This window comes from Eptatretus burgeri, chromosome 5 (genome assembly GCF_056783735.1).
Source record: "Eptatretus burgeri isolate ZD-2024b chromosome 5, Ebu_testis_v1, whole genome shotgun sequence".
NCBI classification, from domain to species: domain Eukaryota; kingdom Metazoa; phylum Chordata; class Myxini; order Myxiniformes; family Myxinidae; genus Eptatretus; species Eptatretus burgeri.
This window is the reverse complement of record NC_140965.1, coordinates 38,671,592-38,693,873: the sequence shown is the minus strand read 5'-3', so window position 1 is coordinate 38,693,873 and position 22,282 is coordinate 38,671,592. Positions and strand designations below refer to the sequence as shown.

Here is a 22,282-nt window from a genome sequence, read left to right as displayed (position 1 = left end):
AAGGCTTGGTGGCGACTCCTCTGATCTGCGACTTGCACACTTTCATCCAACAAGTTCCACTGCTTGAACCGAGACGTCAGAAGCTCGGCATTGGACTTGGTGAGACCAAGATCTCTGATCAAGTCGTTGAGGTCTTTTTGTCTCAAAAAATCACTCTCCTGGTCACAAAAGCAAAGTTGGAGGGGAATAATAGCCATTTTCTATACTTTTGAGGCATAAGCAATGAGGAAATAACACTTACTACCCAGGAACAAAAAGAAATAAAAATTTGTTACACAGTGTTATTAGTAGAAATGTTCCCAGCTCGTTTTTGTCTTTTATTTCATTGACCCAGCATGGTCCGTATCCGAGCTGAGCCAGGACTTTATTCCCAATGATCCGTTCCTTTTAGCCGGTACGTCCTTGGCAGTGCCTCTCGGCTGAATCTGATCCGGTAAGTTAATCCGGTTCGGACAAGGCATACCGAGGGTGTGTCCCCCGGTAATTCGGTCACGTGATGAATTAGGTAACCCGGTTAACCCAGGTCATGTGGTTGAGTTATTGGCATTCATGGTTGGTTAGCGACCCGCCACGTCACTGAGTTATCCGTGTGCGACGGCCTGTGATTCCGGGGAGTCTGGTGGGAACCCAAGATAGCTTCCCCCCCAATGGTCTCCTCACCTGACCCCCCAGCCTGCAACAATAAATATATATATATATATATATATATATATATTATGGCCTGGCATTGTTATTCTACCAAGTCCAAGTTCACTCAAGATTATGACAGAGTCATATGACCGAGTTATATGATTATGATATATATTGTTATGGCTGTGGAAATTCGCAGAGCACCATATAGGTCCTTAGATCAGTTATATCGATAAGTGTTCAGATACATTTCCCCACCGATGTCGAAGGGAATTATTCGTGTAACCAGGCTGTGAATCTTCAGTTAGCCGTTATTCTTTTGCTATCGTTATTTTGGACCAACCGCTCACAACAACCACCTCCACCACCAACACCTTCTCCACCACCGCCTTCACACCTTAACCACAAGCGCCCAACCACACCACCCTCACGACCACCACAAAACGCCAGCCACGCCACCATGACAACAACCACCGTAACCACAACCCCGTTGCCACAAGCCTGGCATTCATCGGGGGAGAACGGACGACGGCCTTACCCCTCCCCCCCCCACCCAACGACAAATACGTGCGGAAAAGGAAGCAACGATCGGTAAAAGGAGAAGGAAAACGAAAAACCGCGATTCGGCGAGGAAAACGCCCTGCTTCGCGCGCGTGCTGGAAGGGAGGGGGCGAAAGGTAGGGGCGAGACGTGGTGGAAATAAAAAGGCGCGCTGAACGCGTGGTGTGTCTCTGTGTCTCTCTCTGTGTGTCTCTCTCTCTCTCTCTCTCTCTCTCTCTCTCTCTCTCTCTCTCTCTCTCTCTCTCTCTCTCTCTCTCTCTCTCTCTCTCTCTCTCTCTCTCTCTCTCTCTCTCTCTCTCTCTCTCTCTCTCTCTCTCTCTCTCTCTGAGTCGTCGGCTGCTGGAGGTTGTGGAGTTGTGTGGAAAGGAGAAAAGGGTGTCGTGTCGGAGTTGTGGGCAGTGAGTGGAGCGCAGCGGAGCCAAGGCGCGTGGCCTGCCGAGCCATGCCTTACCGTGGGTCAGTGGAGATGGGACGTCGCGGGTCGTCCCAGCGAGGTGAAGGTAGCCAGCTCGGTCTCTCGAAGCCTTTGCGGTCTAAACGGCTCAGTGTTAATAAAGACCCCAAGGGGTCCAGTCTACCCCTCGTCTGTCCTGGGGTTTTTCCTTGCTTTTGAATGAACGTTGTGGCTCCATGTCTTCAAGTAGAACTGTTGAGTGTGTACATAATAGACGGTGGTAGCTCTTTGTCTTGCTTGCGTCTTGTCCCTACCCCCATTCATTGCATGATTGAATACGTGCTTTGTTTGCATGCATGACTGCATAACCGCATCTTTGACCGTATACGTGCATGTTTGGTTGTGAAATAAATGTGCTTGTTTAAATGTTAACCCGTTCGTTGCGTCCTCTTTCCCTAATTGAACTGCCATATTGCACTCGGAATATAGTTGGTTTTTAAATAGCCGATAAAGTAATCGGGTCCAATGGGGATCGCGATAATACCCCGCTCGGTTATCCCAAAACGGAGCGAGCTGCTTAAGCGGCTCGTTTCCAAGCGGGCCTCGTTGAGGTACAACCTCTCGGTAATCTACCCACGCGATTAATTAGGTAAATCGATGATCGGACCCTGTAGCGTGGGTAGAGTACGGACAAGGTTGTGGTGTGGTTAAAAACACACCCGTGGCTGGTTTTTGCCGTTGATCCGGAAAGCCGTGACTGGATCGTCCGTTTGGTGGGCGAGGCGGCCACCATTGGCTAAACACAGTCGCTCGCATGCCGGCGGGTGAGAATCTGTTCTAATATACATGTACAATATAATACCCCCCGTTGCTTCGCTGATGGGGGGGGGTATGAAAGAGGGGGTTGAGAGAGAGGAGGGAGGGAAGGGAGAGAAAGGAAGAGAGGAGAGAGGGAGGGGAGAGAGAGGAGGCAGGAGGAAAGAGCGAGGAATGGGGAGGGGGGGGGACGTGCGGAGAGCTATGTCTCACCGGACGTTGCTATTCCGTCGGAGGGAGGGATGCGAGGAGGGGGTGCGAGAGAGATAGAGATAGAGATAGAGATAGAGATAGAGATAGAGATAGAGAGAGGTATTAAAAAAAAATGAGAGAGAAAGGTGGGGGGTGAAGGTGGGGTTAGTAAAGAGAATGATAAGTTATGCTTAATGACCGAACACACACACACAAAGACAAAATAATGTTGGAACAGCTGTACACACAATGACACAACAGAATTTATAATGTAATCCGCTGGCACATCTGCAGAAACTTTGATGTCCCGGTTCCAGAAAATTTGGGGGAACATGAAATAAAAGTAATCACTGAAAACATGGAAGTACCTACCGCTCACGTCTGAACTAATGATCCCATCGAGAGTGAACATCGAAAACAAAGTGTTGTGACCAGACATCTTACTTCGGTACAAAAAAAAGGATAAGAAGGCATTTCTTGTTGAGGTGTGAATACCAGTGATTTTGGACTCATTGATGCAGAAATCAAGAAAATGACAAAACTCCAAGACCTTAAAGAGCAGGTTGCAGGTCACCAAACATGTTCTGAAAATTTATCAATATGAATATATGTGCATTAAATAGTTCGATGCAAACTATTGTGGTTGCCTAACTATTGGGAAGATTAATGAAATTTAACTCCGAAGTTGTTATTTCTCGAGGCCGTTTAAAAAACAGCCGTGTTTTCATATATGGATGGTGACGTCACGTTCTCCAAAAGAAAGCGGAAGCTCACTCGCTCATTGAAGAAGTGTCCAGTTGAGCGGGCCGTTCTTTCGCTTATTTTGAGCTTGCAACTGTCTATATTATCCTTTTTTTATTTTGAATTATTGTAGAACAAAGACATTTGGATATTTGTACATCAAGCCTCGTACGCGTGTCGTCATGTTTTGCGAAAATGGCTGGAAAATGGGTAATCGCTCCCACCGATTCCCGAAGGAATCAAACATTCGCTGGCAGTGGATAAGATTTGTACAAACATAACGGGCGAATTTTCCCCCAAAGAAAACGGGTAAAGAGGACCCTTTGGAGAGACTTGTCATTTGTGGTGACCTTTTCACAGCCAAGGATTACGAAGGCAACGCAATGAGTGAGCTCGGTTTCACAACAAGCATGACGCTGTGCCCACCATTCAGCCTTCTCCTCCTCAGCTGGCTCCCGCTTCATCTTCTCACACTGTGTCACCTCCCAAGGATTGGGGCATTTTGTTTATCTATAAATGCGCATAAGAAATTGAGAAATTATTAGAATAAAGCAAGTCATCACCATGTTGAAGTCCGTACGTTGTAACCCGTAATGGGGAACGCGACTGAGAATCTCTTCCCCATCGGCCACGCCATCATCACTTTCGCTGGGGTCAAGCTCAGTTGTCAGAAAGACTTCAACACCAAGGGTCCATTATATTTGTGTCCATTATTGATTCATTCTATTTCTGACTCGAGTGCCAAGAGGGTTGGTGGTGGTCGTATGGCAGCTTAGCTGCCGGGGTAGCTATCATTTCTTGAAGTGCGACTGTGTCGCTGATGCATTGCCCCTCTACCAATACACACACTGAAACTGGTACTCATTTCGCCGACCCCGGAAGGATGACAGGCTGAGTCAACCCCCTGGTGTATTAATTCAGCGGTTGACGGGGATTGAACTCAGGACCCGAGGATCCCAAGCCACCACACCAACCACTGAGCCAATACCAGGCTATTAGAAGGTTAAAAAAATTATTATATCAAGTCACAGACGAATCAAACTTTACATTATTTTATGCATTGAACAAGAAAATGAAAACCTACAAACCAATTTGTCTGGTGGAGTCTGTCAGTGTGAACTGCCAGGCAGTCAGTCCTGCCACTTGTACATGAAATAGGCCATTTTCTGGCACTTGCAAGTGGCTCAAATTTATAAGGCTCAGGGCCAGAAACTCCATAGTATCAATTCCCATCATCCTCCGACTCGTCCTCGGCAATATCCGAATGAAAACACTCAATTTCATCGCCACTGAAATCACTCTCTGATTCGCATCTCGCAATTGTTTTCACGCTGTTTCCGAATGTTCACGAAGTTTTCGGAGAACGTGATGTCATAGCATCTTCGGTAACTTCCGGTCTGTTTTTGATCACCGAGAAAAGTTTTGACTTAAAAGTTAATTTTAGCATATTTTGAGTTTCAAATTTAAGAAAATAAATACCCCACGTTTATTAATGTGCTTACAACCTTCGAATCACTTGAACTCATCAGCGACCCAAAACCTGCTCTTTAAGAATGAAGTGAGAAGATCCTGGAAGCTGAAGAATGCCAAAGATGTACCAGTGACAGCTGTATCTACAGGAATGATGACAAAGAACCTCATCGAGGTATTAAACAGAGGGGCAGCACCCCTGGGTGCTCACTTGGTAGTGGCTGGATAAGATAATCAGGCAACCACTGTGAGGCATGGATGACCCAAAAAATATAAATATAAAATGGAGAAGAAAGTAAATACCTCTGGATATTATTTTCAATGCCATGAACAAACCTTGGTACATCACGGGTGATAAAGGTTGTGGTCAACTTTCATCGAAATTGTGCGTGTGGTTTTAGGAAAGAAAGCAAATAGATATTTGGGTGGGGGGGAGCAACCCCTATTCCCCCCTCCCCGTAGAACCCCTTTGACCTGAATTATTTTTAATGTCGTGAACAAACTTTGGTACATCATGGGTGGTGAAGATGGTAGTCAAATATATATATATATATATATATATATATATATATATATATATATATATATATATATATATATATATATATATATATATATATATATATATATATATATACACACACACACATTTGAGGTCAGTTATATTCTTCTGCCATTGCCTTGCATAATATACCAGTGAATACAAGCAGTTTGGCACAATTTTAAAATACTAGTGCATGCCCGTAGGTGCAAACAAAACAAAACAAAAAACTTTCAAACCGCATGCCAGAACCGTCTTCTGTACAGGGGATAGGAGTCATCAGAGAAGCTTGTCGTTTCTCGTAGGGCTTTGGGATAGTCCTTTGTGCACTTCCGGTCTGCCATGCAAGGGCTCGAGATGTTCCATTCCCGACATGGGCCGTGAATCATGTGTGATGTCACGATACGGTGTATTTCCGGATTTGTGCGTTTGTCAGGAATCTTGGCAGAGACCACGCGATCGACATCTGCTGGTGTTCTGGGCTTGTCGCGAGGTACCACGGTCAGGAGCATGTGTATATGGGGAAGGTGACGTTTTTGCATTTCCTTCACCATCATATAAGCGTCCACATGCCCCAAGATGTCATTCTTGAGGAGATCTGCTTTGAGTGCTTCCACCTTCATATGATACACCCGGGCGATGATATCAGGTCTTTCATTGGCTGACTGACCCTCAAAAAGTGATTGTTTAATTTCTGGCCACTTTGGGTTGCAGGTGAATGTTCGGAAAAAGTCAGGTTTACCCTCGACTTGGACCAAAGCCATTGCATCCTGAAACTCTGGCATACCAATGTGGTGACCCATAAATTGACGGCGGCAGAATTGCGAGGCGTCCAGGTAGCACCTTAGCGTCACTGTTCAACGCATCAACGATGATCTTATACTTTTCTGCCTTAATTGACTTCTGGTTGCAGCGAATCTAATTGAGACGGTGTGACTCAATTTTTGCCATCATGTCGCATACGTACTGCTGTGTCAACTTTCCACCACGAAGTAGTACATTGAAGTGATGAGTAGGATCACGTACTTGGAGATGGTAGCGGTAGAAAGATGTTGGCGCTATCCCTGCTAACTCAGTGTGGTACCCCTGGGAGCCGCAGGGTCGTAGAAGTATGTATGATAGAGGGTCATACGCTGGATGCATGGCGTCTATTGTCTGTAAACTTCCTCCTCTGAGGTGAACACCGACTGCCAGCCTTCGCAACTGCTCTGTTGTCATTGCCCCTGGAGCAATGACAGCCACATCGCTGTCTGGTGAGGGAAGGTTGACGGTACCATGATGAAGGTCTCGGCGCCGCGTGCGACCTGTTAACACAATTTTCAGTTCATTTGCGCTATCATTATGAACCACATACTCAATGGCTGATTTGAATTGCTGGACGTATGGGTTGCACTCCTGAATGGCCTGTTGTGCTCTTAGCAAAAAATGCTCATTCAGGCTACTGTTCGAGGTGTGAGCACGACAAAACTCCAGCTCATGGGCTGGATCGTGAAAGTAGATCTGAGCAAAGCATGGGGTACAACCCAGATCGGCAAGAGGAGCACCAATGTAATGGTAAATCTTACCTTGTATGCGCACTCCAGGATTGAAGCCAGGCATACCTATCTCTCGGACACCGATACTTGCCATTGCCAGCGCGTTGTTATATTGTTTCGCGCGCTTCACAAAGTCCTGGTTAAGGAAAAGGTTTTTAATAGCATCTGGAGGTTGTGATAGAATTGAACCGGGTTTTGGATTCATAGGATCATGCTTAAGGTCAACCTTGCCGTGGTTGCAGCAAAATCCTCTTCTCTCCTTGGTCCACACAAAAGCATCACAATGTGAGCATTTAGTGCATTGAAATAATGAGGTCCTGCTTAACGCGTGCCTGTACTCAACATGAAGTTGCTCTCGGAAGAAATCTGTATCATCGTATCGAGCAAGGTTGCGATTCTCACGGTGAGCCTGCTCTAGTCTCGCACGGTGTATCTCCTGATGGCGCAGGGCATCCCTTACTTGCCGGTCTTCTCGCTGGTGAGGGATTTCTTCTGCACGACACCTTGCCTCGCGTCCAGTGTTGTCTGCCAAGCGAGCAGCTCGTTCTTCATCCGTTTCTTCTGCACGACGCCTTGCCTCACGTTCAGTGTTGTCTGCTAAGCGAGCAGTTCGTTCTTCATCCGTTTGAGCTGCACGATGCCTTGTCATGCGCGTTGCGTTGCGTGTCAAGCGAGCAGCTCGTGCTTCGTCAGATTCCATTGCGCGTGCACGATGCGCAGCTTCGTTCCTTCGCTGTCGTAAACGACGATTGGATTGGGGCATTGTGTTTAATAAAATCGAGAAAGTACCGAAATCGAGAAAGAAAGAATACAGGAAGTCGATAAATCAAGGAAAAAAATTGAGAAAGAATACAGTAATCGTCACTGACTGGATCGGGGTATTGGGTTTAAGAAAATCGAGAAAGAAATCGAGAAAGTACAGAAATCGAGAAAGAATACAGTAATCGTCACTCTCCGGAAGTGAAGTCCTCACTGTCCGGAAGTTTGCATATGGCAGTTACGATTATTCGCAATTTATGCTTAATGGCCAATTATTCAATTAGCGCCAACGTATTTTGCCTTTTCCCAATGTCATCACAAGGAAAAACACAAAGAGAAGAGGAAAGAGAAGAAAAAAAACGTCCAAAAAATAATTTACTTCCTGCTTCGGAGCATACCAGCACTCTGATGTTACCGAAATTTATACACCGTCTAATAGGAAAACGATCATAACTTGGGCCATTGTGTATATCTATAAATGCGCATAAGAAATCGAGAAATTATTAGAATACACGAAGTCATCACTCTCCGGAAGCCCGTACGTTGTAACCTGTAATGGGGAACGCGGCTGAGCTTCCCTTCCCCATCGGCCACGCCCACGCAACAACGTGTCTTGCCATTGGTTTGGTAAATAAATGGCCATAACTTGCAAAGCACTTGTCTGATTAATATGAAACCTTGAAAAGGCACATCCTCACGTCCCCAGCAATATACCTGGCAAGTTTCAATTAGATCGGACCAGTGGTTGTCGAGAAACAGCGGTCACACACACACAGACACACACACAGACACACACAGAGATTGCTGGAATTATAGATAGATATGGATGATGCAGAAAGAGTTGATGCAATCGGTATGCTGCTTTTCAGTTGCCACGTCTATAATTCGAAAATAAGCATCATAATGAAAAACCCACAATGATACAGCATGGACATACGTAGGAAGATAAATACAACCAAGTACCAGTCACAGATGTGTAACAAACTGCTATCATATTAGAATGAGGCACCCAAGAGTTCGAATCAGCTATGCAACAACATTCCAAACTCAAGAAGTTAAAGATAAGGGAGAAAACAACAAAGAAAAAAAAAAACATCTCTGACACCAAAATAGAACTTGATGTAAAAGTCTTATTAATTACACCATAAGAGGCAAGGCATCTCACAAGCACAAATGAGAGCGAAGCTTTGCGCCAACTCTTGACACTTGGATGACAAAAAAATGTTTTTAATCGCTTGGCTCATGCATTGTCCCGTTATCAAAACATACATCGGCCATTCGATTCTTTTCTCAGCAAGATTCACTCAAAACCCCAAACAATGAACGAGTGGCGTCGCAACAAAGCCATGAACAGTGTTAGTATTTTATTTAAGCCAAATAAATAAACTTATGAGCAGATAAAAAAAGTGACACCTTCAAAAAGACAAACTTTCATGAACAGAAATACAGCAGTGGCCAGTAAAGGGATAAATAATTTTAGACACGTCGCCAAAGATTTCAGTGAGTGGTGCAACTTCCTGCCGAAAAAAAGAAAATATATAACAGCGCAAGTTCCCTTACAAGGAACGTAAACGTAGAAGGAGGCCATTAGGCCGATCAAGCCTGCGCTATGGTTGCCAAGCTGTGGTTGTTTTCAGTGCTCAATCCTTTTGAAATTCTGAGCATCAAGCAAGGAAGCAGCCATGTACCATTGGTAAAGTCTTTGGTGTGACTCGGTCAGGGTTCGAAACACCGACCTCCCAAACTCAGAGTGGACCTTCGAACAGTTTAAACATGACGCCACCTAATCTAGTTCAGAACTCGCAATGTTGCATTTTAAAACGATATAAATTGCACAACATTGTTAAACTTGACCAGCACAATTATAGGCAATTTTAAAATGCAGCATGTTTTATGTATGTCACCCCAGACGAAAAAGCTCGCCAAGAACGCAGCATACCTGTAAGATGTTAAATAAAAGCAAATCATAATAATCATCACCACCAACGTCAATCATCATCATCATCATCATCATCATCATCATCATCATCATCATACACAAAGGCAATACGAGATATGGGTGGGAAGGAGGGTGAGGAGTCTGAAGAAATGCACAGCAAGGTGGGGGGGGGCTGAAGGGGTTGCAAGAACTATCAGCAGCAGGGGAGAGGGGAGGAGCAGCCAGAAGGTGCAACGGCCGGTGGGGGGGAAGGGGGCTTCCAGAATGTGAAGTGGAGGTGGTAGGGTGGGGGAAGGTGCAAAGAGCAGGTGACGGGTGTGGATATATTCCGGATTCAGGGCGAAGCATCTGTGACAATGGGCAGAAGAAAGTTGGGGGGAGTTGTGAGAACTCAGAGTAATTGGGGCCCTAGCGAGAAAAAAAAAAACAACGAAAAAGAGGGACGTGTTGAGGAAAAAGGCGGCACGCTGAGGAAAAAGGGGGGGCTTAGCGAGAAAAAAATGGGGCGGCACGGAAAAAGGGGGGTCGTGGCGAGAGAAAAAAAGGGGGCGTGTAGAGAGAGAGGGAAAAGGGGGACGTGCAAAGAGAGAGAGAGAGCAAAAAATGGGTGCACGCAGAGAGAGAAAAAAGGGGGTGCGCAGAGAGGGAAAAGGGGGACGTGCAGAGAGAGAGAGCAAAAAAGGGGGGCACACAGAGAGAGAAAAAGGGGTACGCAGAGAGGGAAAAGGGGGACGTGCAGAGAGAGAGGGAAAAGGGGGTGCGCAGAGAGAGAGCGAAAAAGGGGGTGCGGAGAGGGGGAGAGGGGGGGAGAGAGAGAGAGATAGACAAAGACAACGACAAAGACAAAGACAAAGACAAAGACAAAGACAAAGACAAAGACAAAGAGAAAGAGAGAGAAAAGAGAAGAGGCACGACACACACAAACACAATGGACAGACAGACACGCATACAAAAAGGGGGACGCACAGAGAGAGAAAGAGAAAGAGAAAAGGGGGACGCGCAGAGAGAGAGGGAAAAATGGGGACATGGCAAATAAAGGAAAAATGGGGAAAAAAATCTGGAAAAAAACAAAAAGCACAAAAAAAAAATCCGCACACGCAAACAACCACAGCAGGCATGCCACACATACAAACAAACACGCAGACAAACAAAGTGGGCAGATACACACAGACAAACACAGTGAGCAGACACACACAGACAAACAGTGGGCAGATAGACATAACTGCGGGCAGACATACATAGACAAACACGTAGACAAACAGCACGCAGAGAAACAGAGCGGGCAGACACACACGCAACCACAACACAGTGGGCAGACACACACATGGACAAACACAGCGGGTACACACACGTAGACAAACAGCGGGCAGACACACATGTAGACAAACACAGCGGGCAGATACACGCAGACAAACAGTTGTCAGACACACGCAAACAGTGGGCAGACACACGCAGACAAACACAGTGGGCAGATACACGCAGACAAACACAGTGGGCAGATACATATACAAACACTGCGGGCAGACACACATAGACAAACACAGCACGCAGACAAACAGAGCAGGCATTCACACACGCAGACAAGCACAGCAGGCAGACACACACGCAGCCACAACACAGCGGGCAGACACACACGTAGACAAACACAGCGGGTAGAGACGTAGACAAACAGTGGGCAGACACATGCAGACAAACAGGCAGACAAACACAGAAGGGCAGACACACACAGCGGGCACTGGACCCACAGTGGGCACTAGACACACACAGCGGGCAAGACACACACAGCGGGCACTAGGCACGACACACACAGTGGGCAGACACACAGAGCGGGAAGACACACAGAGCAGGCAGACACGCAGACAAACACAGTTGTCAGACACACACAGACAAACACAGTTGTCAGACACACACAGACAAACACAGTTGGCAGATACATATACAAACACTGCGGGCAGACACACAGACAAACAGCACGCAGACAGAGCAGGCATTCACACACGCAGATAAGCACAGCAGGCAGACACACACGCAGCTACAACACATTGGGCAGACACACACGTAGACAAACACAGCAGGTAGACAAACAGTGGACAGACACACACGCAGACAAACACATCGAGCAGACACACAGGCAGACAAACACAGAGGGGCAGACACACACAGCGGGCACTAGACACACAGCGGGCACTGGACCCACACAGCGGGCAAGACACACAGCGGGCAAGACACACAGCGGGCAAGACACACAGCGGGCAAGACACACACAGCGGGCAGACACACACAGCGGGCAAGACACACACAGCGGGCAAGACACACACAGCGGGCAAGACACACACAGCGGGCAAGACACACACAGCGGGCAAGACACACACAGCGGGCAAGACACACACAGCGGGCAAGACACACACAGCGGGCAAGACACACACAGCGGGCAAGACACACACAGCGGGCAAGACACACACAGCGGGCAAGACACACACAGCAGGCAGACACACCAGACAAAAACAGCGGGCAGACACACAGACACACAAACAAACACAGTGGGCAGACACACACAGAGAAACACAGCAGGCAGACACAGACAAAAACAGCAGGTAGACAGACAAAAACAGCGGGCAGACACACAGCAGACAGACACACAGAGCAGGCGTGCACACACACACACACACACACACACACACACACACACACACACACACACACACACACACACACACACACACACACACACCCTGTAGGAAAGGTAAAGCAAGCCTATAGGAAGTGGTGCAGACAGGAACAAAAAAGTCTTTCAATGTTTTAAGCAAAGACGGCATTTGCACTCGGTTCGTACTCGGTTCGTACTCGGTGTGTACTCGGTTCGTACTCTGTTTGTACTCGGTGTGTACTGTTCGTACTCTGTTCGTACTCGGTGTGTACTGTTCGTACTTGGTGTGTACTGTTCGTACTCGGTGTGTACTGTTCGTACTCGGTGTGTACTGTTCGTACTCGGTGTGTACTCGGTTCTTACTCGGTGTGTACTCGGTTCTTACTCGGTGTGTACTCGGTTCGTACTCTGTTTGTACTCGGTGTGTACTCGGTTCGTACTCTGTTTGTACTCGGTGTGTACTGTTCGTACTCTGTTCGTACTCGGTGTGTACTGTTCGTACTCTGTTCGTACTCGGTGTGTACTGTTCGTACTCTGTTCGTACTCGGTGTGTACTGTTCGTACTCTGTTCGTACTCGGTGTGTACTGTTCGTACTCGGTGTGTACTCGGTTCGTACTCTGTTTGTACTCGGTGTGTACTCGGTTCGTACTCTGTTTGTACTCGGTGTGTACTCGGTTCGTACTCTGTTTGTACTCGGTGTGTACTCTGTTCGTACTCGGTGTGTACTGTTCGTACTCGGTGTGTACTGTTCGTACTCGGTGTGTACTCGGTTCGTACTCTGTTTGTACTCGGTGTGTACTCGGTTCGTACTCTGTTTGTACTCGGTGTGTACTCTGTTCGTACTCTGTTCGTACTCGGTGTGTACTGTTCGTACTCGGTGTGTACTGTTCGTACTCGGTGTGTACTGTTCGTACTCGGTGTGTACTCGGTTCGTACTCTGTTTGTACTCGGTGTGTACTCTGTTCGTACTCTGTTCGTACTCGGTGTGTACTGTTCGTACTCGGTGTGTACTGTTCGTACTCGGTGTGTACTGTTCGTACTCGGTGTGTACTGTTCGTACTCGGTGTGTACTCGGTTCGTACTCTGTGTGTCCTCGGTTCGTACTCTGTGTGTCCTCGGTTCGTACTCTGTGTGTCCTCGGTTCGTACTCGGTGTGTACTGTTCGTACTCGGTGTGTACTGTTCGTACTCGGTGTGTACTGTTCGTACTCGGTGTGTACTGTTCGTACTCGGTGTGTACTCGGTACGTACTCGGTGTGTACTGTTCGTACTCGGTGTGTACTGTTCGTACTCGGTGTGTACTCGGTGTGTACTGTTCGTACTCGGTGTGTACTGTTCGTACTCGGTGTGTACTCGGTGTGTACTCGGTGTGTACTCGGTTCGTACTCGGTTCGTACTCGGTGTGTACTCGGTTCGTACTCGGTGTGTACTCGGTTCGTACTCGGTGTGTACTCGGTTCGTACTCGGTGTGTCCTCGGTGTGTACTCGGTTCGTACTCGGTTCGTACTCGGTGTGTACTCGGTTCGTACTCGGTGTGTACTCGGTTCGTACTCGGTGTGTACTCGGTGTGTACTCGGTTCGTACTGTTTGTACTCGGTGTGTACTCGGTTCGTACTCGGTTCGTACTCGGTTCGTACTCGGTGTGTACTCGGTTCGTACTCGGTGTGTACTCGGTTCGTACTCGGTGTGTACTCGGTTCGTACTCGGTTCGTACTCGGTGTGTACTCGGTGTGTACTCGGTTCGTACTCGGTGTGTACTCGGTGTGTACTCGGTTCGTACTCGGTGTGTCCTCGGTGTGTCCTCACTCACCAACAGTCCCTGGGAGTTGATTTCACAACGAGCGCTGCGCAGAGACACTTCTAACTTCTGCAGGCGGATGGTGATCGGTTCCATGGTTCACACGGCGGGGCCGACCGGACTTCAAGGATGAACAGTCGAACCAGACAACGTGAGCTTGGTTCTGTCACGCACATTCACACAGCGAGACGAGGCGGCGGCGGCGACGCACAAACAGCTTGGTTTGAGTGTTCCCTTGTGTGAGCGGGACGTCCGTCGGGTTCGCCGAGGCCGAGGCTCAGGTTCCCTCCAGGTCCCAGAGCCAGCCGACTCTCTCTAGGGTCGCGTCCGCTCGGAGTGGTCGATCGGAGGCCTCATGGTGCCGACATCGTTGAATACGGAGGGCGTGTTTGGAGGGTCGGACACGAAGCCGAAACGAGACGTCTCTCCGACCAAGACTTTAGTCACACCCTCCTCGCTCTTCCTCTTCCTCCAGTCGGACCCAAACTTCCTATGACAACGGAGTCCACTCGAGAGTCGAGAGCTGCGAGCGAGCGACGCGCGACGGCGACAAAACTTTGTCGCGGAAACTTTCCCGGCATTTCATGGTTCTTACAACCTTCGTCACCACGTCGTGTTTTTAGTCGGATCCCGACACGAGTATCGAACGGACCAATCGATTTCGATCAAAACTTCGATTCATCTTGAATCCCACATTTAATGTGTTCATTCTAATGTAAACAGATTCATAAACCCCCCCTTGTCGTCACCGAGGGGGGAGAAAACGATTCCCTCGGAGAAACCTGAACTGGGACTCTCGTTGAGAAAAAAAAAAATTGTGTTGTTTACATATTACGTACTCATGAGGTTCTTCATGGGGCCAAATGTGGTGAAAGATAAAACTCTTCATCGTGAACAGAAATTACGGAATTTTTTTTTTAATCTTCAATCTTAGAAACAGGTTTTTACTTTGACGTTTCATCAGTTTAATTAATATTCATTTCGTACCTTCAGATTATAATTCATTCCCAGGTGTTTGGTGATTGCGTCACACTGGGCTGGGATGATGGCCTCGAGGTTCGCACACTCACCTGGATTAAAATCCCGGCGCAACTATTAACTATCATCCCGATGTTGCACGGGTTGGATGATTCATCGATGTGTTTGACGTCCCTCGGATGCACGTTTGTGGACGTTAAAGATCCTTTGGTGTCGTAGAGAGGAGGCGAGCTATCGCCGGCACCCGAACAACAAATAAGAAAATCCTGTCCTCACGATACTTATTTAAACGTTAGGCCTCTCGAGCCGCTTCGTGAAAGGCTCGGGTCAAAAACTTGCTGCCTTTTTCGGAATAATCGTGGCTGTGAGAGAAATTAACAAGGATCCCAACATCAAATCGAATATGATGGCGAGACAAACCCCCCCCCATACCCACCTCTCCCGACCCCCCCCACACCACCTCTCCCACCCCCCATACCACCTCTCCCGACCCCCCCATACCACCTCTCCCACCCCCCCATACCACCTCTCCCGACCCCCCCCCCCATACCACCTCTCCCGACCCCCCATACCACCTCTCCCGACCCCCCATACCCACCTCTCCCGACCCCCCCCATACCACCTCTCCCGACCCCCCCATACCACCTCTCCCGACCCCCCATACCACATCTCCCGACCCCCCCCCATACCCACCTCTCCCGACCCCCCATACCACCTCTCCCGACCCCCCATACCACATCTCCCGACCCCCCCATACCCACCTCTCCCGACCCCCCCATACCACCTCTCCCGACCCCCCCATACCCACCTCTCCCGACCCCCCCATACCACCTCTCCCGACCCCCCATACCACCTCTCCCGACCCCCCATACCACCTCTCCCGACCCCCCATACCACATCTCCCGACCCCCCCATACCCACCTCTCCCGACCCCCCCCATACCACCTCTCCTGACCCCCCCCCCCATACCACATCTCCCGACCCCCCATACCCACCTCTCCCGACCCCCCATACCACCTCTCCCGACCCCCACCCCATACCACCTCTCCCAACCCCCCCCCCATACCACCTCTCCCAACCCCCCAAACCACCTCTCCCGACCCCCCCCATACCACCTCTCCCAACCCCCCCAATACCACCTCTCCCAAACCCCACCCCCATACCACCTCTCCCACCCCCCCCATACCACCTCTCCCACCCCCCCCCATACCACCTCTCCCACCCCCCCCATACCACCTCTCCCAACCCCCCCCCATACCACCTCTCCCAACCCCCCCCATACCACCTCTCCCACCCCCCCCCCATACCACCTCTCCCAACCCCCCCCATACCACCTCTCCCAACCCCCCCCCCATACCACCTCTCCCACCCCCCATACCACCTCTCCCACCCCCCATACCACCTCTCCCAAACCCCCCCCCATACCACCTCTCCTGACCCTCCTCCCCCACATCCACCTCCACTGACCCCTGCGTTCTGTTTCATTTGTCTATTGTTCAGCAATTTCCTTTTTAATCCGCATAAAAGTACAATCACGTCTCGTCACGTCTCGTCACGTCCTTGTCCAGTGTGATGATGTCTCATGACGACATGTGCACAAGTTCCTCCATGAGCCTGAGTTCAGTGTAAAAAGGAAGACTTGCAAACAACAAAAGGGGAATAGAAAGGGAGTATAGTGAAGTGGTCTTGGTCAGTCGACTCGAAAAGAAAAAAAAAGGGATCACGTGACAATACCGAGGGGGGGGGCAAACTCGAGATAAAGTTTGAAGGCAGAGGAGGTTTTGGTCAGAAATGTTACCTATCATCTGTTTTAAACAAGCAAGGGTGGAGGAGGGGTTTATTATTTTGTTTAACAAAGGAAAACGAAAGGGCAGAGTAACACACAATAGACTGACATACAGAAACACCTGGGGACAAAACGTCAACAGATAAAACAGTGCACTCCTACTAATAACCACTAACTCATCCTGGCCACACGTGGCATCCTGTTTATTTCCTCTCCTTTCAGGTACCCATTCATTTTGTTTTTGAATATTTCCAAGACCTAAACATCTACCTTTCTTCCTTATCCTCACTCCAAGATTTTTCCTCGTAGAAACAACTGAGTTTTTTGTTTGTTTGTTTTTTGTATCCCTTGTCGAGGCTCATCTGAAAGTTAACACACAACACACAGCAAGGGGGACATGAGGCAAGAGGAGAGGAAAGGACAAAACAGTGGCACAGAGACATTAGGAGATCTGTGGAAGGGAGATGGATGGGGGTGCGGAACATGGGGAATACAAGATGGACATTACAGGGACTTTCAGGAAGGAAAACAGGGAATTAGAAGGAGGTGGGCTTGGGGTGGATTAACGGGGGTAGAAAAGATCAAGGATTTGGATGGGGGACCATAAGAGTTGGTGTCAAACCCCTCCTATCATGGAGCGAAGGAGGGAAGAATGGGATTGAACAGAGTGAGGGAGTTTATTCCAAAAACGGGAAAAGAGAGGAATGAAAGAGTGAAAGTGAGCAGTGATTCGTGATTTTGGTAGTTTTACCAGAAGGGGATTGTTGGCGGATCTTGAGCGCCCTGCGGAAACATGGTGGGGACAAATCACAGAGAGAGCAGGGGGGCGAGACCGGAGAGGAGATGGTGGAAGACACAAAGACCACCGACCTGCCTGCGGTGAGAGAGTGAGAGGCCCAAAGACTCGGCCTCACCACGGGATTCTCATGACGAATGAAATACGGACCATACACAATTATATTGTTCATTGTACGTTGTGGGAATGTCTTCTAGGGGTTAACTTTTCATAGTATAGCGATTATAGTTATTTCACTTGGTGCCTGTATTAGAATACAGATGAGGTAATTTAATTGTAATATAGAATACACATCGTTATATGCAAGGGCTTACGAGGCAGGCGATTGGAGAGGGGGCAAATGCCCCCCCCCCCAAAGCCACCACAGCAATTAGAATTCTGGCATAAAAATATCTGGATGATAAAATATCACGAGATGATAGAACGACGACAGCCTGTGATGCAAAAACTCAGTGAATCGTCATTGTATTTGACTTTTTTCAATCAACAATCGTAATCCTTTTGGGATTAAGATATTAGTAAGAACACAATAAATATCGAATTTATTATACATCTGGAAAGTGACAGCTCTGCCTGACTCCCACGGCTTCGTTCGCCCTCAAGCATTTTCGACTGTTCAATTTTCAAGTCGATCGGATGAAACGTGACGATTTTATAAATTTGACCTCCGACCTCAAAATCGGCAGGCTTCTCAGTTCAGACGACCTCCACAACTTGGTAGAGGTTGTAGATCCTCAAGGTTGTAGATATTGCCAGGTCAGGCCAGATCAGATCGGTGACCTGCTACAGGTACCATTTAAACTTGTACCAACGTGTTCCATGGTCGGGTTGTCAGCAACTAAACTGTCTCCCCCACGAGGTTTTCTGGTGAGAAGGGTGTATGATATGGACACCCAGCAGGATGAAGAACAAAACCTGTCAAAGGGCAGAGGAGCTCCTTGTGAGCCAACAGCCATCCATATCTAATGCCCAACTGGGTCTGTGCCTGTGGATGTCCTTCTGCAGTTGGGTTACTTTTTATTTGGAGGTTGGTGGCAGGATTTGCACTCTGGCCACCGTAAAACCCTTCTTTCTGCAAAACATTCTCAAAGCATAAAAACAATCTCAAAACCCACTCTGTGGGAGTACCTGCTGTGCAGCTACCCTTCGCAGGGCAGCTCACCGGATGACGGGATTGGGGTGAAGCCTTCAGGACCACCAATATTTGATGATAGGAGGGAAACCACAGGGTAACATTCCCGGGTCAGATTGCGGGAGAGTGTGTTGGGGTGGTGCTGAGGTGTCGTCCACCAGAAGGCGGTCTCCTTGGGTTAACCTGAGGCGGTCCCTTTGGGTGGGTGCCTGGAATGTCCTATCCCTAAGAGAAGATGTCTCACCTGTCTCTGTTATCATCTGAGCTCAAGGGTTTGGACATCGCTATTGCAGCACTCTGAGGTTCGGAGACTGGATTGCAGTGAGATCATGTTACACCTACTATTGGTCTGGTCGCTCTGATGGTTACGATACGATGCCCAAGGAGTTGCTGTACCTGTGTTCAATAAGTTGACTCCACTGATAATTGAGGTAACACCGGTCAACGAGCGTATTATGAGACTAATGATTCATCACTCCTTGGGTGTCATTTGCCTGGTCTCTGTATATGTTCCGACTGAGGTGAGTGTCCTCAGCATGAAGGACGCATTCTATGCCACGCTCGAGTCTGTGGTTGATTAGTGCCCCAGGCAAGATACACTTCTCGTCTTGGGGATTTCAATGCATCGACTGGAACTGATAGGGATGGTTATGAGGTGTGTGTTGGTCCCCATGGGTCTGGAACTGTGAACCTGAATAGTGCAAAGTTCCTTGACTTTGCAAGAAGTAATGGACTTAGGGTGGCTGGTTCATGGTTTCAGTGCCCACAAGCTCATTGCTGGAATTGGAATTCCAACACTGGTGGTGTGACGAAGGAGATTGACCATGTGCTCGTTGATGGTCGCTTGAGGATGATTCCGAACTGCAGGGTCTACCGGAGTGCTCAGTTCCTCAATACTGACCACCGGCTTGTTATAGCAACACTGAGGTTGCACCTTAAATCCAGGAGAATGGTACCATCCCAGCCTAGGCTGGATGTTGGCAAGCTCAAGGATGAGAGGGTAGCTGAGGAGTTTGCGAACAGGCTGAGTGGAGATTTGGGGGGTCTGGGTGCTTTGGGGGGTCCTGAAGAGTTGTGGAGTGCCTTAAAGACCACCGTCCTTGATGTTGCCGGTAGATGTCTTGGAACTCACAGGAGGGCGAAGAAGAATGTCTCTCAAGGGACACTGGATACCATTGCCAGAGTCGCAGGGCCAGGCTGAATGGCAGAGCTGAGCTGTTCAGGGAGCTGGGGCGTAAAACTGTGTATGCACTCAAGGAGGCCTATGTGCGAGGAATCTGTGAGAGGGTAGAGCAAGTGGTCAAGTAATTTTCATCCTGCTTACAGGGGAATTCACGCATTGTGGTCGTCCATGCCCATCCCTCTGTCTATTGCAGTTGGAGTGGAGGGTGGTGGGCTCTTGACAGAAGAGTCCGAAGTGAAGGCCAGCTGGGCCGGTTACTTTGAGCGGTTGTATCAGGCTGATCAACCAGCTGTCGAGTTGGACATCAGGGGTGTTACAATGCCTGTTGCTGACCTTACAATCAACTGCGGTCCACCTTCGTTTGTGGAAACACAGGCTTCGGTGAACCGGTTGAAATGGGTGAAAACTCAAGGGATCTGTGGCATCCATGGTGAACTTCTCAAGGCTGGTGGAAATGCTGCAATCGGGTCGTTGCATGCAGTTCTGTGCTCTGCCTGGAACACAGGCATCATCCCAACTGACTGGAAGAGGGGCCTTGTTGTCCTTCTCTGGAAAGGGAAGGGTGATCGCCAAGACTGCAACAACTACCGAGGGGTGACGCTGCTCTCACTGCCAGGAAAGGTCTTTGCTCGGATAATTCTTGATAGGGTTCGCCACCATCTGCTTGAGCATCAGCATCCAGAGCAGTCAGGTTTTACACCAAAGAGGTTAATGATTGACCGTATCCTTGCTCTTTGGGTCCTCACCGAATGCAGATGAGAGGGCATACGGCCGTGTATCCTCGCCGTAGAGCAAATGTGACTTAGGCCTTTGGTCTTAGAAATTGTGGAGACCGAAAACGTGGGGTTGCCGTACGGTCTTTGATTTTATGTCGCACGGTGACCTTATGGGGGCCCTGCGGCGGCCATAGAATTTTCAAGGCAGACGCAAGGTAGTCTCAATGTGCCCGCAAGGCGACCGCAGGGGCCCTAAGGCGAACGTGCGGCCAGACGGACGGTAACGAATGGGTTAATTTTTTTTTGTTTTTTTACCAGTTTTTTTTCGGATTGTCGAATTGCTACGGCGAACGTAGAAATGAAAAAAGTTATAACTCCGCGTTATAATTCCACGGCGACCTTACGACCTGTAAAATATAGCCAAACGGCGTAGGGCCACCCTGAGGCCACCTCAGAAACTCTGCGACCGCCGCACGTTTCTGTAAATTCAGAGGGCGTACGGCCGCCGTATCCTCACCGTAGAGCAAATGTGACTTTGGCCTAAATGAAAATAAAAATCAATGAAAAATGAAATGCAGGTGAGCAACCCGTGACAATATGGAAACACAATGTGTCAGCATACCCCGCTAGTATAAAGCTGTCATCTCCCCTCCCCACATGTGTGTCCAAAAATGCGATCCCTTCACATCCATTTTATACTTTAACCCTTTGTAATCCATCTTTCATGTTCCTTTAAGAAGTTCAAGTAGTCCGGCAAGCCGTTAGCACCAGTATCGATGGGAAAGCACAGCCATAACGAAAAAAGCATGCCATCAAAGTGAGTGAAAGGTCAGAGCGAGTTTCCCTGCCCATAAACTGGGATACAAGCCAAATGTGGTGGGACTCGTGGCGTCACGGGCCGACGGTGGGGGCACACCCGATGAAAGAGTGTGGTGCGAGGAGATGCACAGGAACTTTGCTAAGAGAACCTACACTCGGACTCCTGGGGTTTTCTCCGCAGCACGGGACGCATCTGCCTGCATTCTCCAAACACACTCCCCCCCCTCACACCGGGTTATGCTTACGGTACAAACTGGACTTTCCTCTCCATTTGGGACATTATTTGGGACAAAATGGGACATTATTTGGGAGGAATATCTCCATTTGGGACAAGCTGCGTCCTGTAGGGCAGCCTTGGGTATTTTCAGTTTCGTCATTTCTCCCTCATCCTTCCTTTTGTGGTGTGCATGAGACCTCAAGTGATTAGGTAATTCAGGATCTTCCAATCATCGTTACTCACGGTGCGTTTTGGTTATTATAACTGATTTTGTATTCCCGCCCTTTTTGATGTCAATAAACCATTCCAAATGAACTTTGTCTCTGAGTATTTGAGTTGCTTTGATCCAGTGGTGTATCCAGACCTTGGTATCAAGAGGGGCAAAATCCTGCCAAATTATAAATCTCAACAGGGAAGCATATATCGCATGTTCATTTGACAATATGTTACCCTTCTTGTTCTCAACCATGTACCACCTCGGCCGGGGCAAAATAAAACCGTTATGGAATGAGTACAACAACTTCGCTGGCTATCTAAATTTTCTATGTATGAGCAATCTCAAGATGTATTGTTGCGGAAATGGGCCCTTAGTGGGTTATTAAATATAGGATCAGCCCAGATCCCCCCTTAAA

At 48.5% G+C, this 22,282-nt stretch overlaps 1 protein-coding gene across 2 annotated transcripts in view; it reads right to left on the bottom strand.

Annotated features, from left to right (window-relative positions):
- The window catches only part of LOC147026270 (rho-associated protein kinase 2-like), a 169,766-nt gene extending 155,140 nt beyond the window's left edge, over window positions 1-14,626 (bottom strand). Inside the window, exon 1 of one of the 2 annotated variants that reach the window (XM_085881524.1) lies at window positions 14,036-14,626. In XM_085881524.1, the coding sequence (XP_085737650.1) occupies window positions 14,036-14,119 (84 nt within the window). In that variant the 5' untranslated portion in view covers window positions 14,120-14,626. The remainder of the gene's footprint in view (window positions 1-14,035) is intronic. The other variant, XM_085881525.1, reaches the window with a different exon arrangement.
- Window positions 14,627-22,282: the final 7,656 nt, after the last annotated feature.